At 37.1% G+C, this 18,396-nt stretch overlaps 4 protein-coding genes across 4 annotated transcripts; all 4 read left to right on the top strand.

Moving 5' to 3' along the window:
• Positions 1 to 566: 566 nt before the first annotated feature.
• Positions 567 to 2,739, top strand: LOC125204953 (uncharacterized). The gene is made up of 2 exons (XM_048103726.2): positions 567 to 1,346; positions 1,437 to 2,739. The coding sequence occupies exons 1-2, from the start codon at positions 583 to 585 to the stop codon at positions 2,590 to 2,592; spliced, it is 1,920 nt and encodes a 639-aa protein (XP_047959683.2). The 5' UTR covers positions 567 to 582; the 3' UTR covers positions 2,593 to 2,739.
• Positions 2,740 to 5,120: 2,381 nt separating this feature from the next.
• LOC125208339 (uncharacterized) lies at positions 5,121 to 7,368 on the top strand. Its single transcript, XM_048107928.2, has 2 exons — positions 5,121 to 5,959; positions 6,042 to 7,368. The coding sequence occupies exons 1-2, from the start codon at positions 5,136 to 5,138 to the stop codon at positions 7,273 to 7,275; spliced, it is 2,058 nt and encodes a 685-aa protein (XP_047963885.2). The 5' UTR covers positions 5,121 to 5,135; the 3' UTR covers positions 7,276 to 7,368.
• Positions 7,369 to 9,828: 2,460 nt separating this feature from the next.
• Positions 9,829 to 11,987, top strand: LOC125208122 (uncharacterized). The gene is made up of 2 exons (XM_048107679.2): positions 9,829 to 10,616; positions 10,707 to 11,987. The coding sequence occupies exons 1-2, from the start codon at positions 9,853 to 9,855 to the stop codon at positions 11,860 to 11,862; spliced, it is 1,920 nt and encodes a 639-aa protein (XP_047963636.2). The 5' UTR covers positions 9,829 to 9,852; the 3' UTR covers positions 11,863 to 11,987.
• Positions 11,988 to 14,609: 2,622 nt separating this feature from the next.
• On the top strand, positions 14,610 to 16,997 carry LOC125207001 (uncharacterized). Its single transcript, XM_089060605.1, has 2 exons — positions 14,610 to 15,438; positions 15,738 to 16,997. The coding sequence occupies exons 1-2, from the start codon at positions 14,648 to 14,650 to the stop codon at positions 16,879 to 16,881; spliced, it is 1,935 nt and encodes a 644-aa protein (XP_088916731.1). The 5' UTR covers positions 14,610 to 14,647; the 3' UTR covers positions 16,882 to 16,997.
• Positions 16,998 to 18,396: the final 1,399 nt, after the last annotated feature.

The raw sequence follows: 18,396 nt of genomic DNA, 5'->3' as shown, positions 1-18,396 counted from the left end.
AAAAGACAAAGAAGAAAGAGCAAGGAGAAAGAAAAAGAAGATTGTTGAGTGATTAATATGTTATTAATTTGATATATACTTTGCTGACACAGGAAATCTTGGAATACTACATTATATTCCAAAAGAGAAATCATCAAAGCACAAAACATAATAATTGAGAATGTATATTTATTCACACAAAAAGAAAGAATTATTAACTCATCAACAAACGGTAATTACATGAAAAAGAGAAAGACAATGCCGAAGCAAAAGGAGATTCTTTGAGTGATGAACCTTCTCAAAATTATTACACAAAAGTATTGTATCATTAATAGTTGTCAGTCAAAGTTAAACCTAAACAGTTATGAAAATATAATCAATTATAAAAGCAAAAGACAAAAGAGAAAGAAGATTGTTTGACTGAATTACTTGTTTATTATACTTTAATGGAGTACATACTTTTGGTGAGATTGGAAGGATTGTATGATTCTTGCATTTTAAAATGTTTGAAAGAGAAGTAGTATAAATAGTGTTTATATGTATGGTCTAGACACCCACACACAATTAGTGAGATACATATTGAGAAGGACAAAAAAAAGGAGAATGAGTGAGAAAGGAGGGGAGATGATTGATCATTGGAGCCACGAGCATCCACTTACTTTGGTGGAAATTCGTGGAAGAAATTATTGTTATGGGTGTGAAGAGTTGTTTAGTATCGGAGAGCAAGCTTATGGATGCAGCACTGAGGGATGTGACTACGCAAGATTATTACACGAAGAATGTGCTGCGATGGCAAGAAAGATACGACATCCATCGCACCACCCTGAACACGTACTCATCCAACGCCACGAACCGCAATTAGGGACTTGTTGTATATATCAAAGGACTATTTGGAGCATTGGTTACAGATGCTCCATATGTGAATTCCAGATGCACCTGAGATGCGCACAAGGTGGTGGCATGGTCGATGCAACGGGCGATGGTGATTATGATGATAAAAGGCACAGCATCATACATCATCCAAGTCACCCCGGCCATGAACTGAAGTTGCTGAGGAGAAGTTGTTTGTTCAAGTGCGATGCTTGCTGCACCAGACGCAAAGGGAGTTCCTACACCTGCACCAATGATGCTTGTGAGTATTGGATCCATGAGAAATGTGCTTCATTGCCACAAAGCTTCAAAAGGGAAGACCACCATCACTCCCTCTCTTTATCCTTTCGCGTCCCTTTTGAATATCTCAATTTCAACTACAAATGTGATGTGTGCAACACATATTTGCTGCCCAACTATTGGATATATCATTGCCAAATCTGCAGATTTATAGTCCACGTCAAGTGCGTTTTCAACAAGCAGCCCCGCATCACTGAGTATGATTCATTAATTTCTATGTCATTACTTGTTAGATATATTATCCTCGTGTTAGCTTAATTATTGTCATCTGTTTTTTTGTTTACCAGAAACATTGGGAAAGACATGATTCATCTTCCAACAAATGAAGTGGCCGAGGAACTAGTTACACCGTTTGTGATGAGACAAAGAGGAGGAGAAGTATTGATACCACCCACCATCATCCCTGCTGCTGCTGTTGATGAGCTGGTGAAGGTGAAATATAAGTTCCTTCATCATCAACATCAACTCACTTTAGTCTCATCTGTTGATCGAAGCCAAGAAGAAGAAGAAGACGAGGAGAATTATGGAGTGAGATGGGAATTGATATGTGATGGGTGCATCACTCCAATATCATCATCATCAAACTACTATATGAGTTGCAGTGAATGCAAATACAATCTTCACTTGGCTTGCTTTCACTTGCCACCTCAACTCTCCTCATTTCCACTCCACCTCCACGATTATCATCACTCGCTGGACCTCCGATCTTGCAACAAACTTCGACCTTGGGAGATTAAAGAATGCAGTGTGTGTGAGTATGATACGAATGGGCTGTTTTACACTTGCACAGCGTGCGGCTTCAGAGTCGATATCCAATGCGATTGTATGCCGGATACCATACACCACGCAGCTCACCCTCGGCATCTCCTCAAGCATGTGACTTGGTCCAATCTACACAGAGATATCAACCGACGGCGCTTGTGGTGTGCTGCTGGTTGTGGCCAACACGCACACTATTATGATTGTTACAGGTGTTGCAGCAGCAGCCCATGTGATTTCATCGTGCACGTTAGATGCGCTTTGCTGCCTGCGTCGGTCAGCAGCCGTAGATGGGACGAGCACCACCCGCTGCTGCTGACGTACAACGCCACTCTCAACCGTCCTGGCGATTTCTACTGCGACCAATGTGAGACACAGATGAATCCTAGGAGCTGGATGTATCACTGCCGCGCCTGCGATATATCCTTCCATCCTAAATGCTTTCAAACTACATCCGGAAAGTATAGAAACAGGAAGTTGGGGCAGGAATATGTGATCACTGACACAATTCATCCACACCCTCTCATCTTTCAACTTCTCACCACAAAACGCCGCTGCAACATTTGTCGTTGCAATGAGAATGAACGCCAAGGATTTTACTGTGCATTATGCAACTTCTTCATTTGTCTCTACATGTGCGGTTTTGAAATGATCAGAAATGGAGACATGAAGGCTGTCGATTGAAAGAAATTATCTGTTTTAGATCATTAGTTCGTTCATTACTATATCTTCTTATGTTTGTGCTGTGTTATGTTTAATTCAATAATATTACTACTCTCGTACGATTTGTTTTACATTAAATATGAATGTGAAGGATTTTATTATGCATCATGCAACTTCTTCATTTGTCTGAACATGATAAAACTTAGATGGGGAAATGCGCAGTGTTTCCGGCGTCGGTCACCAGCCGTAGATGGGAGAGACACCACCCGTTGTTGCTGACGTATAACGCCACTCTCAATCGTCCTGGCGATTTCTACTGCGATCAATGCGAAACACAAATGAATCCCAGGAGTTGGATGTATCACTGTAATAGGACTAGCGATCCTATTGATGAATTGAGCACTCAAACTTGCAGAAGAACTTGATCAAAAACTCTAGCAATGACCCAAAGTTTGTAACGTGAAAATAAAAGTTTTTTATTGCTTTATTTCTCTGACTCGATCTAAGGGAATTCTATAATTTATAGAATTCCCCCTGCTTGATTCGGACTTACGATGCGGGAAAGAATCAAGAAGAAAACCGAAAAGATTTGACTCAATCTTAAAAGGAAAAACGTTCAGCAGAATAAGGAAAATAACAATTAAAAATATCAAAACAAATCTAAAGGAAATCCATGGTCTAATAGGTGACGAAGTCTTTATACTTCATGTTCCGAGATTGGACACGTTTGGGCCGATCATTCTTCGATGGTCTACTCATGCTTCGTCCTCTTCCACCAGCTTCTTCCTTCCTTGCCGCCGGCGACGTACGATCCGGCGTTACTTGTGTGTCAAGCTCCATGGTCGTATCACACTGCCGCCCCTGCGATATATCCGTCCATCCTAAATGCTTTCCAACTACATCCGGAAAGTATAGAAACAAGAAGTTGGGGCTGGAATATGTGATCACTGACACAATTCATCCACACCCACTCATCTTTGAACTTCTCACCACAAAACGCCACTGCAACATTTGCCGTTTCAATGAGAATGAAAATCAAGGATTTTACTGTGCATTATGCAACTTCTTCATTTGTCTCTACAGCTGCGGGTATGACATGATCGAAAATGGGGACATCAAGGCTGTCGATTGAGAGAAATTATCATACTACAATCTAGGATTTTGTTACTTGACGTCCTCTATTAAAACCTTTGTATTTCCCGTTTTCACTTATTTTGTTCTAGCGTAATTAAATAGAGCTGTTTTATTTCTTTTTAATTTTAATATTTCATCAACTTTTGAGCTACCATGTCTAGGCCCAAGTATATAAAAACTTGTCAAATCACATATTTGGGCTTTATTTTCATGCCATAATTTGGAAGTCCCTTAATCTTTTATAACATCAATTTTATCTCCGAACTTGAGGACTAATTAAGCTTGATTTCATTTCTATTCTTTTGTTGGAGTTTGATGTATCATTGATATGACACATTTAGGATATGACAATTACATATTGTGGGGTATAACAGAATAACTTTTTCTAACTCCCCACTAATAATTCTATTCATGTTGGGCTTTGAAGCTAGTTTTAATTTTGCAATTGTTAGAATTTAATGTACCAAGATCATTGTGCTGTAATCAACACTTTATTTTGAAATCTTTGGAAAAGATAACCTTATACTTCATCCATCCACGATTAAGAGTCTCATTTCTAAATGACACAGGTTTTAAGAAATGTTAAGAAAAGTGGGTGGAAGAAAGTTAGTGGAATAAATGTCCCACTTGTATATATTAGTTTTAAATGATATGTGAGTGGAATGTACGATCTCTTTACCATTTGTGGTAACTTTGAACCGAGACTCTTATTCGTGGACGGACCAAAATGGAAAAACGAGACTCTTAAGGAAGATTCTTGAGGAAGGTATTTTTGCAATGGATAGGAAGGTTTTGGATGGTGCAAGAAATGTGGGTCCACAAATTTATTACATGAAGAAGAATGTGTAGAAATGACTTATTTGTAATTGGCATTATACTACTCCCTCGTCCCATAAAAGATGTCACATTTGTGGGACGACACGAGATTTTAGGAGATTTTATTTTTTGTATTAAATGAAGAGAGAAAATATAATTTTTATATTCATGTGAGAAAGAACTTTTTCCAAAAAGGAAAGTGTGACATTTTTGTAGTATGGGAGTATATAATTAAGACGATTATGTGATCGATGGTAGTTGTCTTGTCGTGTATAAACACACCAATGAAATACAATTTGGTTCTTCTCGAAATTAACAAAAACGAACTTGCTAGAATTTGTGCAATATTTATCACTCAAAGTTAAATTAAACATTTTTGAAAATATAGATAAAGAGAAAGAAAAAGAAAAAGGGAAAAGAAAAAGGAAAAGGAAAAGTAAAAGATGATTGATTGAATGAATTACTTTGTTAGTAGTATGATTGAGATACTTGCTGACATTGGAAGTGTTGTATGATTTGATTGAATGAATTACTTTGTTTATATATAGATTGCTAGACAGCCACTCACAGAGACCGAGTGAGATAGTAGTTGAGAAGGAAATTGAAAAGAAAAAATGAGTGAGATGGTTGAGAAGGAAATGAAAAAAGGAAAAATGAGTGAGAAAGGAAGGGAGGGGGATGAGAGAGAGATGGTTGAGCATTGGAGACACGAGCATCCACTTTCTTTGGTGGAAACTTGTGGGGGAGAATACTGCTATGGTTGTGAAGATCGGTTTAGCAGCGGAGAGCAAGCTTATGGATGCAGCATGGGGGGGTGTGACTACTCAAACTTATTACATGAGGAATGTGCAATGATGGCAAGAAAGATACGACATCCATCGCACCACCCTCAACACATACTCGTTCAACAATATGAACCGGCTTTCATATATCGTTGTTCTATATGTGAAAGGTTTATTTGGAGCATTGGCTACAAATGTACATATTCTGAATGTAAGTTCGAGATGCACTTGAGATGCTCGCAAAGTGATGGGCTGATCAATGCAGTAGCAGACGATGGCGTTGAGCAAATCCGCGACATTATACGCCATCCAAGTCATCCAGACCACGACATGAAGTTGCTGAGAAGAAGGTGTCCCTTCAACTGCGATGCCTGTGGCACCACGCGCAAGGGGAGTTCCTACACATGCACCGCGGATGCTTGCCAGTATTGGATCCATGAGAGATGTGCTTCTTTGCCTCAAAACTTGGAAAGGGAAGACCATCATCACTCTCTTTCTCTCTCTTTTCATGTCCCACTTGAGTATATGAGATTTGACTACAGATGTGATGTATGTAACGGAATTCTGCTGCCCAAAAATTGGATATATCATTGTCAAATTTGTAGATATATTGTCCACATCAAGTGTGCCTTCGACCAGCCGCCTCACATCATTGAGTATGTGCTAGCCAATATCGTTTGTTATTACTTACTTAGCCTTCCTTTATCTTAGTTATTCATGTGTATTTATGTCCAACAGAAATATAGGGAAAGACATTATTCATCTTCCAGCAAATGAGGTAGTCGAGGAACTAATTACATCATTTGTGATGAGACAAGGAGGAGGAGAAGGAGAAGCGAAATTGACACCACCCATCATCATCCCTGCTGCTGCTGCTGATGAGTTGATGAAGGTGAAATATAAGTTCATTCATCACCAACATCAACTCACTTTAGCATCATCTGGTGATCGAAGCCAAGAAGAAGAAGAAGAAGAAGAAGAAGAAGAAGAAGAAGAAGAAGAAGAAGAAGAAGAAGAAGAAGAAGAAGAAGAAGAAGAAGAGGAGAATTATGGAGTGAGATCAGAATTGATATGTGATGGCTGCATCACTCCTATAACTAGTAGTAAATGTTACTACTACATGATTTGCAGCGAATGCAAATACAATCTTCACATTGCCTGCTTTCACTTGCCAACTCAACTCTCCTCACTTCCAATCCACCAAGAAAAACATGATGATCACCAGCTTGTCCTCCGATCTTGTCACAAAAATCAACCTTGGGAGATCCAATATTGCAGTGTCTGTGGGTGCGGAACTAATGGGCTGTTTTACACTTGTACAAAGTGCCACTTCAAATTAGATATCCAATGCGCTTGTATGCCGGATACCATACACCACGCAGCTCACCCGCGACATCTCCTCAAGCAAGAGACTCCGTCCAATCTATGCATAGATAGCAACCGACGACGCTTGTCGTGTGCTGCTGGTTGTGACGACATCATAGGATATTACGGTTGTTACAGGTGCAGCAACAACTCATGTGATTTCATTGTGCACGTCAAATGCGCTTTGCTGCCTGTGTTGGTCAGCAGCCGTAGATGGGATGAGCACCACCCGCTGCTGCTGACGTACAACGCCACTCTCAACCGTCCTGGCGATTTCTACTGCGACCAATGTGAGAAACAGATGAATCCCAGGAGCTGGATGTATCACTGCCGCGCCTGCGATATATCCTTCCATCCAGATTGCTTTAAAACTACATCCGGCGAGTATAGATACATCAAGTTGGGGCAGAAATATGTGAATGACGCAGTTCACCAACACCCTCTCACCTATCAACTTCTCACTAAAAAACTCCGCTGCGACAGTTGTGATCAGAATATGCATGAAGAGGAAGGATTTTACTGTGCATTATGCAACTTCTTCGTTTGTCGCAGATACAGATGCCGTAAAAAAATGATCGAAAATGGGGATATGAAGGCCGTTGATTGATTGAGAGAAAATCATCTGTTTCAGATCATTCGTGTAGTAGTACTATGTCTAGAATGATGATGCATATATATATTAAATGTTGTTTACCTCTTTTTTCCTCTTGCATTGCTATTATACCCTTAGCTTGCTGTATGTGTGTGTGTGTGTTTTTAGTTTAATAAGTATTTCATTCAGCACCAAAAAGAAACGTGTTTTTAATTACGTGTATAAGTCATGATGTTATCCTCATTTCCATTCCGTCCGAGATTGAGTCCCACAAAAAAAAAAAAACCCTCTCATTTGACCTCTAGCCTCGAATATTAACTAATGTACTACTAAATTAATATACACACGCTAAAACTGTAGTAGCATTGAAAGTGTTGTACATGAAGATCAAAAGACAAACTGGAAAACATGAATTTGTTGTGATTAACGTTCTTAGGAGTGGTTTTGAACATGGGTTTTTCCAGTTTTCTAGATGTTTAAATGAAAGTGTGATATTTACTCAGTTTGATGATAAAAATAGGATCTTTATTGATGATGAATTGAAGAACTGAAAAACATAAATTTGTTGTGATTTACTCCCTCCGTCCCCGATTAAGAGTCACACTTTTCCATTTCGGTCCGTCCCCGATTAAGAATCACACTTCATTTTTACCATAAATGGTAAGTAGGTCCCACAATCCGCTAACTTTTCAACCAACTTTTCTTTACATTTCTTAAAACCCGTGTCCGGTCAAAATGTGACTCTTAATCGGGGACAGTAGTATATTTTTATGAGTGGTTTTACACTGTTTACAACAAGAAAGATCACATTTTTAAGAATTTGTGAATTCTAATTCAAATGTTTGAATTCTTTGGTCTTGATTCTTGTTGCAGAGAATATCCAAATTTTTAGATCACTAGTCATTTTTGTGGATTTCCTTTTGTGTAATGTGTTAATGTGTTGGTGAGTAGTTTCTATTCGTCGTTTTTAACTCAAACAAAACACGCTTCAACATTGAAAGTATAGATTTTTTTTTTGTTTTGTCAAATTTCTTGAATTCTTAAAAATTTTACAAGTGGACTTACCATATGATGTTGTTGGAAAATAGTATTTTCAGTTTAGACACCAACCTGAGGTTTTCTCCTACTTTATTAATTATGCATTAATTCACGCGTCATTCAAAATGTCTTTATTTATTGGGACGGAAGAAGTACAATTACATTGGAAAAGCAAAAGACAAAGGACTAAGAGAAAGAAAAAAATTGTTGATCGTGAAATAACTTGTTACTTTCATATACAATATTCGGTTTGTGTTCTTAAAAAAGAGAAATCCTCAAAGCATAATTTGTAATGATTGAGAATATATATTTAATCTCGTGAATCGAGAAAAAAAATTATTGTTCCACATGGTAAAATTAGACCCATCACAAAAAAGATAATTACATGAAAAAAACAAATTAAGGCAATGCCAAAGAAAAAAGAGATTTCTTTGACTGAAATGCTTTGGTTTTGTTAAACTCTATTCTTGCCGAGGTTGGAAGTTTTGTATGATTAAAATTGTTTGAAAGATGCGATAGTTTATCAAATTTTTTTCGAAATTAGTCATCACTCAAAGTTAACTTAAACGTTATATGAATATAAGTATTATTGGAAAAGAAAAAGAAAAGGACAAAGAGGAAAGAGTTTGTTTGGGTGAAATAAATTAAAATCCATTCATGATTATGTATTCCAAACTATTTTAGTAACAAAGAGTCTTCATATAATTAAGTCTGTAAAAGAGATAAATTATCTGTTTCAGATCATTGATTCGGTAATCTGTAAGAATATATGATGATACAAATGTATTTTTAATCCAATACAGTTTGGTTCTTCTCTTAAAATCAAGGAAAATGAAACAAGCACATGCATATGTTAGAAGATATTGTCCATGGATGTACAATTTAGTACTATCACTAGTTATCACTCAAATTAAATTAAACTATTAATTATATGGGAAAAGCAAAAGACAAAGAAGAAAGAGCAAAGAGAAAGAAAAAGACAAAGAAGATTGTTGAGTGATTAATTTGTTAGTACTTTGATGTATACTTTGCTGACACAGGAAACTTGGAATACTACATTATATTCCAAAAGAGAAATCACCAAAGCACAAAACATAATAATTGAGAATATATATTTATTCACACAAAAAGAAAGAATTATTAACTCATCAACAAATGGTAATTACATGAAAAAGAGAAAGACAATGCCGAAGCAAAAGGAGATTATTTGAGTCATGAACCTTATTACACAAAAGTATTTGATACATGTCAGTCAAAGTTAAACGTAAACTGTTATGAAAATATAATCAATTATAAAAGCAAAAGACAAAAGAGAAAGAAGATTGTTTGACTGAATTACTTATTTATTATACTTTAATGGAGTACATACTTTTGGTGAGATTGGAAGGATTGTATGATTCTTGCATTTGAAAATGTTCGAAAGAGGAGTAGTATAAATAGTGTTTATATGTATGGTCTAGACACCAACACACAATTAGTGAGATACATATTGAGAAGGGGAAAAAAAGGAAAAACAGTGAGATACAGATATTGAGAAGGAAAAAAAAAAGGAGAATGAGTGAGAAAGGAAAGGAGATAATCGATCATTGGAGCCACGAGCATCCACTTACTCTAGTGGAAATTCGTGAAAGAGATTACTGTTATGGGTGTGAAGAGCTGTTTGGTACCGGAGAGCAAGCTTATGGATGCAGCACCGAGGGATGTCACTACGCAAGATTATTACACGAAGAATGTGCAGCGATTGCGAGGGAGATACGCCATCCATCACACCACCCTCAACACATACTCATCCAACGCCACGAACCGCAATTAGGGACGTGTCGTATATGTCAAAGGACTATTTGGAGCATTGGTTACAAATGCTCCATATGTGAATTCCAGATGCACCTGAGATGCGCACAAGGTGGTGGCATGGTCGATGCAACGGGCGATGGTGATTATGATGATAAAAGGCGCAGCATCATACATCATCCAAGTCACCGCGGCCATGAACTGAAGTTGCTGAGGAGAAGTTGTTTGTTCAAGTGCGATGCTTGCTGCACCAGACGCAAAGGGAGTTCCTACACCTGCACCAATGATGCTTGTGAGTATTGGATCCATGAGAAATGTGCTTCATTGCCACAAAGCTTCAAAAGGGAAGACCACCATCACTCCCTCTCTTTATCCTTTCGCGTCCCTTTTGAATATCTCAATTTCAACTACAGATGTGATGTGTGCAACACATATTTGCTGCCCCACTATTGGATATATCATTGCCAAATCTGCAGATTTATAGTCCACGTCAAGTGCGTTTTCAACAAGCAGCCCCGCATCACTGAGTATGATTCATTAATTTCTATGTCATTACTTGTTAGATATATTATCCTCGTGTTAGCTTAATTATTGTCATGTGTTTTTTTGTTTACCAGAAACATTGGGAAAGACATGATTCATCTTCCAATAAATGAAGTGGCCGAGGAACTAGTTACACCGTTTGTGATGAGACAAAGAGGAGGAGAAATATTGATACCACCCATCATCATCCCTGCAGCTGCTGTTGATGAGCTGGTGAAGGTGAAATATAAGTTCCTTCATCACCAACATCAACTCACTTTAGTCTCATCTGTTGATCGAAGCCAAGAAGAAGAAGAAGACGAGGAGAATTATGGAGTGAGATGGGAATTGATATGTGATGGGTGCATCACTCCAATATCATCGTCATCAAACTACTATATGAGTTGCAGTGAATGCAAATACAATCTTCACTTGGCTTGCTTTCACTTGCCACCTCAACTCTCCTCATTTCCACTCCACCACCACGATTATCATCACTCGCTGGACCTCCAATCTTGCAACAAACTTCGACCTTGGGAGATTAAAGAATGCAGTGTGTGTGAGTATGATACGAATGGGCTGTTTTACACTTGCACAGCGTGCGGCTTCAGAGTCGATATCCAATGCGCTAGTATGCCGGATACCATACACCACGCAGCTCACCCGCGACATCTCCTCAAGCATGTGACCAAGTTGGATCTAGACAGATATATCAACCGAAGGCGCTTCTGGTGTGCTGCTGGTTGTGGCCTACACGTAGACTATTATGATTGTTACAGGTGCTGCAGCAGCAGCCCATGTGATTTCATCGTGCACGTTAGATGCGCTTTGCTGCCTGCGTCGGTCAGCAGCCGTAGATGGGACGAGCACCACCCGCTGCTGCTGACGTACAACGCCACTCTCAACCGTCCTGGCGATTTCTACTGCGACCAATGTGAGACACAGATGAATCCTAGGAGCTGGATGTATCACTGCCGCGCCTGCGATATATCCTTCCATCCTAAATGCTTTCAAACTAGATCTGGAAAGTATAGAAACAGGAAGTTGGGGCAGGAATATGTGATCACTGACACAATTCATTCACACTCTCTCATCTTTCAACTTCTCACCACAAAACGCCGCTGCAACATTTGCCGTTGCAATAAGAATGAAAATCAAGGATTTTACTGTGCATTATGCAACTTCTTCATTTGTCTCTACATGTGCGGGTATGACATGATCGAAAATGGGGACATGAAGGCTGTCGATTGAGCGAAATTATCATACTACTATCTAGGATTTTGTTACTTGACGTCCTCTATTAAAACCTTTGTATTTCCCATTTTCACTTATTTTGTTCTAGCGTAATTAAATAGAGTTGTTTTATTTCTTTTTAATTAATCTTCTTCGTACGTAACAGTCGTGTATCTGGTGGTGCCTCCTTCCAATTAGTATACTACTCCCTCTGTCTCCGATTAAGAGTCACACTTTTCCATTTCGGTCCGTCCCCAAGTAAGAGTCACACTTCATTTTTACCATAAATAATATGTAGGTCTCAAATTCCACTAACTCAATTCACTCACATTTTATTATAAAACCAATATAAAAAAATGAGTCCACATTTCACTAACTTTTTCAACCAACTATTCCTTACATTTCTTAAAACTTGTGCCCGGTCAAAGTGTGACTCTTAAAAAGGGACGGATGGAGTATAATTTTAATATTTCATCGACTTTTGGGCTACCATGTCTAGGCCCAAGTATATAAAAACTTGTAAAATCAGGAATTTGGGCTTTATTTTCATGCCATAAATTGGAAGTCCCTTATCCAATTACTCTTTAATAACATCATTTTTTATCTCCGAACTTGAGGACTAATTACGCTTGATTTAATTTGTATTCTTTTGTTGGAGTTTGATGTATCATTTTCTTCAAATTCGACTAATTCACCCGCCATTAGAATTATTTTTCCTAACTCCCCACTAATAATTCTATTCATGTTGGGCTTTGATGCTGGTTTTAATTCTTGCAATTGTTAGAATTTAATGTACCGAGATCATTATGCTGTAATCAACACTTTATTTTGAAATATTTGGAAAAGATAACTATATATATGAGAAAAGCAAAAGCCAAAGAGATTGAATAAAGGAGATTCTTTAAGGAAGGTATTTTTGGGTGGTGCAAGAAATGTGGGTCCACAAATTTATTACACCACATGAAGAATGTGTAGAAATGACTTATTTGTAATTGGCATTATATTTAATTAAGAAGATTATGTGATCTATGGTAGTTGTCTTGTCGAGTTTAATTAAATGATATTTTATGTATTAAGTGGAAAAAGAAAATATTATGTTTATATTAATGTGAGAAGAATTTTTTTCGATAGTTAATATAATTATATTGGAAAAGCAAAAGACAAATTGCAAAGAAGATTGCTTGGGGCGGGTGAATTAGGACATTAGGTTGCCACTTTGATAATGGATTGGAAGTTTTATTTTTATTCCAAAATGTATGAAACATATAACAACTACTATATGCCTATCTAGAGACATGTTCGCTCAATCAAATATCTCATATTTATTTTACATTTGCGCATAATTAAATATCTCATTTTATTTTTACTTTGTATTATTTTTGACAAATGACTCATTACACTAAGTAATTTTATTCACATTTTCTTTATACTCCCTCCCATCCCTGTTAAATAATTCATATTTCTTTTTTTATATATTTATTAATAAATGTCTTATTTCATTTTTACAATTAATAGTAAGTGGACTGCACATTTTATTAATTCATTCTACCCACAGATATTATTAAACTAATGATAAAAGTAACAACAATATTCCACTAATTTTTTCATTCCAATATCTTCACAAAAGGTAAAAGATAAATTTTATAAAACCCCCGCCAACCCAATATGGGACATCATTTATTGGAGACCAGAGGGAGCATTTCTTAAAGTATGTATCAAGTCTAAGACATTTGACGACATGGAGCTTGATTTATTATTTTCTTTTGTTGGAGCTTAAGTTTCATTGATATATACTATGATAGGGTTACATTTCTGAATGGAACATAACAATGGAGTAAATCATATAGTATTATATATAGTACTTCCTTTGTCCACGAAAAATAGTTTCATTTTGCTATTTTGGAGTGTCCATGAAAAATAGTCCTGTTTTAAAAATAAAAACTTTCTCTAATCACTAAAAAAAATGCTGATTAGTTGATGGCATAATTTTCCTCACAAATTAGTGACGGAATTGCGTGATTCACTAATTAATTACAGACTATTCTGTCACTAATTGAAACTTACTCTAAGTTTTCCGTCATTGGGGCTGTAGTAACCTTAGTGATAAGCTTTTTGAATTATGATTCTAATCTGTCACTAACTTGTTTAGTGACAATAATTCATTGATAGTAAATCCGTCACCAAATGGCTAGTTTTTTTATACTTTACCAATTTTTTCTCCACCTCTCTTTTTTAATTTACTAGTTTATCATTTAAAAGCCATGTCTTCCAAAAATGAGACTATTTTTCATGGACAGAGGGAGTAATATTTTTCCCTAACTTTCCTTCTATACTACTCCATTAATCATGTTTGGGTTTTGAAGTTAGTTTTCGTTCTTGCCATTGGTAGAATTTAATGTACAAAGATCATGCTTTAATCATCACACTAGTTTGGATGCTTTTGGAAAAGAGAACTACATATATGAGAAAAGCAAAAACACAAAGAGGAAGATAAAAAATAAAGGAGATTCTATTGTTGGATTTATTATTGCTGTGGAGAGGATGGTTATGGATGGAGCAAGAAATGTTGGTGCACAAAAATTAGTATTGGAAAACAAAAAAGAAAAAGAAAAAGAAAAAGAAAAAAGAAAAAAAGAAAAAAGAAAAAGGAAAAGGAAAAAAGAAAAGAAAAAGAAGATTGTTTTGAGTGAATAATTTGTTCAAAAAATGTCTAGTACTACATTTGAGTGTTTAAATGTCTGTCCAGTCACCCACACACGTAGAGTGAGATATTTGAGAAGAGAGAGACAAAAAAAAGAAGAGAATGAGTGAGAAAGGAAAGGAGATAGAGAAGGATGAAAGAGAGATGTTTGAGCATTGGAGCCACGAGCATCCACTCAGTTTGGTGGAAGCTTGTGGGGGAGAATACTGCTATGGTTGTGAAGATCGGTTTAGCAGCGGAGAGCAAGCTTATGGATGCAGCATCGACGGATGTGACTACTCAAACTTATTGCACGAAGAATGTGCAACGATGGCAAGAAAGATACGACATCCATCGCACCACCCTCAACACATACTCATCCAACAACACGAACCGGTTTTGAGTCGGTGTTATATCTGTGAAAAGATTATTTGGAGCATTGGTTACAAATGTACATGCTCTGAATGTGAGTTCGAGATGCACTTGAGATGCTCGCAGCAAAGTGGTGGGCTGATCAAAGCAGTAGCAGACGATGGCGTTGAGCAAATCCGCAAAATTGTACGTCATCCAAGTCATCCTGACCACGAAATGAAGTTGTTGAGAAGAAGGTGTACCTTCAACTGCGATGCATGTGGCACCACGCGCAAGGGGAGTTCCTACACATGCACCGCGGATGTTTGTCAGTATTGGATCCATGAGAAATGTGCTTCATTGCCTCAAAGCTTGAAAAGGGAAGACCATCATCACTCACTTTCTCTCTCTTTTCATGTCCCACTTGAATATATCAGATTTGACTACAAATGTGATGTATGCAGCAGAATTCTGCTGCCCAAAAATTGGATGTATCATTGTCAAATTTGTAGATACATTGTCCACATCAAGTGTGCCTTCGACAAGCCGCCTCGCATCATTGAGTATGTGCTAGCCAATATCGTTCCATGTTATTACTTACTCCCTCTGTCCCATTCACGATGGCCACCTTTTTTTGTTTGTCCCAATCAAGTTGACCACTTTCCAATTTGAAAATAACCTCCCCTCTCCTCTCTCCTCATTAAAATATTCAACTACCTTTTTACTCTCTACTTTATTCCACCTAACAACACTTTCTAAAATCCCATGCCACTCAAGAGTGTGGCCATCTTGAGTGGGGCGGAGGGAGTATTAGATTAGCCTTCCTTTATCTTAATTATTCATGTGTATTTATGTCCAACAGGAATATAGGGAAAGACATTATTCATCTTCCAGCGAATGAGGTGGCCGGGGAACTAATTACACCGTTTGTGATGAGACAAAGAGGAGGAGAAACATTGATACCGCCCATCATCATCCCTGCTAGTGCTGCTGATGAGTTGATGAAGGTGAAATATAAGTTCATTCATCACCAACATCAGCTCACTTTACTGTCATCTGCCAATCGAAGCCAAGAAGAAGAAGAAGAAGAAGATGAGGAGAATTATGGAGTGAGATCAGAATTGATATGTGATGGGTGCATCACTCATATATCATTATCATCAAACTACTATATGAGTTGCGGTGAATGCAAATACAATCTTCACTTGGCGTGCTTTCACTTGCCACCTCAACTCTCCTCACTTCCAGTCCACCAACGTGATGATCACCAGCTAGTCCTCCAATCTTTGGACAAACACCAACCTTGGAGGTGGAAAGAGTGCAGTGTTTGCGAGTATGTAACTAATGGGCTGTTTTACACCTGTACAAATTGCAGCTTCAAAGTCAATATCCAATGCGCTTGTATGCCGGATACCATACACCACGCAGCTCACCCGCGACATCTCCTCAAGCATGTGACTCAGTCGGTTCTACGTAGGGATATCAACCGACGGCGCTTGTCGTGTGCTGCTGGTTGTGACTATTACATAGACGATTATGATTGTTACAGGTGCAGCAACAACTCATGTGATTTCATAGTGCACGTCAGATGCGCTTTGCTGCCTGTGTCGGTCAGCAGCCGTAGATGGGACGAGCACCACCCGCTGCTGCTGACATACAACGCCACTCTCAACCGTCCCGGCGATTTCTACTGCGACCAATGTGAGACACGGATGAATCCCAGGAGCTGGATGTATCGCTGCCGCGCCTGCGATATATCCTTCCATCCTAAATGCTTTCCAACTACATCCGGCGAGTTTAGAAACAAGAAGTTGGGGCAGAAATATGTGAATGACGCAGTTCACCAACACCCTCTCACCTTTCAACTTCTCACCACAAAACGCTGCTGCGACATTTGTGGTCGGGGTAAACTTGAACAGGAAGGATTCTACTGTGCATTTTGCAACTTCTTCATTTGTTACTACTACTGCAGCACAGTATTGATTAGAAATGCGCCCGTTGATTGAGAGAAATTGTCATACTTTGTCTAGAAATAGTGAATTAGGGACGTCGTCTAACCTTTCCACTCGTATTTGTATGTTATTATTATCATGACTTATTATTATAAATTTGTATACTTATTCAAATTGATCTTTTTTATGCTTATTAATTATTTAAATCTAATACATTATGAGCATCACACCATTTGACGATTCATAGGATTTAGGAACATGGAGTACTGTTTAGGTAACGTTAATTTATGATTCTCTATTTCTCGGTGACGACATCTCCTCTTTCCTATTATATTATCTTTTTATTTAATACATTCCACATTTTCTTTAATCTCTATTTTATTAAACTTTTTATTAATTATTTAAATTGATCTAGTTGCATTGCTCTCTCTTTTTTTATTTGATAAAAGAGATACTCTAATTAATTGCTACTTCGTCTCCCACTGGCGTATACACATTGTAACAAGGGGTAGAACTGTACCTCCAATTTCTGTGCATTAATTCTATATGTAGTCCAACTTTTACAAAAATTCGTCAGTAGCCTAGTGGTAAGTTGTCTCTCTTTACAAGCTAGAGACTAAACTTAGTGACCACATTTTCTACTCTTAATCCTACTTTCCCCTTCTCTTCTCCAAGCTAAATTTGTTTTAATCTATATCATATCTAATTCAATTTAATTATGTATTCTTTCATATTTATAAAACTAACATCCTCATTATATTCATATCTATATTATATATTGCTAATTAAAAAAAAACACGGATACTTGTATTTCAAATGTATAATTTACGTGATACTTTAAAAAATAGTTTATTTTTAGTTAAAATGAATTTTTTTTGATAAAAATAAAATAACAACAAATATTTTATTAAAAAAAATAATTGAAAAAGCATAACAAAGAAAATAAAAAAGATCACTCACATTTTGAAATTTTAAGTCGTAATTATTTTTGCACCCCAAAATTGAAAATCCTGGATACGCCACTGCCGTCTCCCGCTCCTCATATGAGTTGTGAATGTTGTTTATTAACCAAGAAAAGAGGTAAAAAGTGTTGTGAAACCAATCATTTTCTTTTCTTTTGTCGAAGTTTTGAGGTATCATTGTACTGTAATCAACACTTAATTTTGAAATGTTTGGAAAAGATAACTATATGGAGTTATTAGATGAAGAATGTATAGAAAGACTAATATATTTGTACTAATTGGTAGTATGGGTGTAATTAAATGGTAACTAGCTTAATGTGATATTAACTTGTCAACTCAGTATGAAAAAATGTCTAACACAATATCATTAGTATGTCAAATATGTCTTTGAGTTGGCTTGTGTATATCTATATTTAAATGTCAATACAAAGACATAGTGGACGTACTCATGTCATTTTGTTAACATTTTTAATATACTGAGTTGGTGAGTTATCTCAATTATTACTACTTTTCTTCCTAACATGACCCTTGGTACGTAGTATTACATATAATGAGTCTTAGTATTCTTATTTTTCTTCTTTTGCACAAGATTGTGTGATTGATATTG

This window comes from Salvia hispanica, chromosome 6 (genome assembly GCF_029641045.1).
Source record: "Salvia hispanica isolate PSC_SH4W2 chromosome 6, Shi_PSC_v1, whole genome shotgun sequence".
NCBI classification, from domain to species: domain Eukaryota; kingdom Viridiplantae; phylum Streptophyta; class Magnoliopsida; order Lamiales; family Lamiaceae; genus Salvia; species Salvia hispanica.
Note: the sequence above shows the minus strand (reverse complement) of the source record. Positions and strands in the feature narration are given on the sequence as shown.

Coding starts and splice junctions, on each gene's coding strand:
- LOC125204953 (XM_048103726.2), top strand. CDS start 583: ATGAGTGAGAAAGGAGGGGAGATGATTGATCATTGGAGCCACGAGCAT. Junction 1,347..1,436: donor AAGCAGCCCCGCATCACTGA/GTATGATTCATT, acceptor TTTGTTTACCAG/AAACATTGGGAAAGACATGA.
- LOC125208339 (XM_048107928.2), top strand. CDS start 5,136: ATGAGTGAGATGGTTGAGAAGGAAATGAAAAAAGGAAAAATGAGTGAG. Junction 5,960..6,041: donor CAGCCGCCTCACATCATTGA/GTATGTGCTAGC, acceptor TATGTCCAACAG/AAATATAGGGAAAGACATTA.
- LOC125208122 (XM_048107679.2), top strand. CDS start 9,853: ATGAGTGAGAAAGGAAAGGAGATAATCGATCATTGGAGCCACGAGCAT. Junction 10,617..10,706: donor AAGCAGCCCCGCATCACTGA/GTATGATTCATT, acceptor TTTGTTTACCAG/AAACATTGGGAAAGACATGA.
- LOC125207001 (XM_089060605.1), top strand. CDS start 14,648: ATGAGTGAGAAAGGAAAGGAGATAGAGAAGGATGAAAGAGAGATGTTT. Junction 15,439..15,737: donor AAGCCGCCTCGCATCATTGA/GTATGTGCTAGC, acceptor TATGTCCAACAG/GAATATAGGGAAAGACATTA.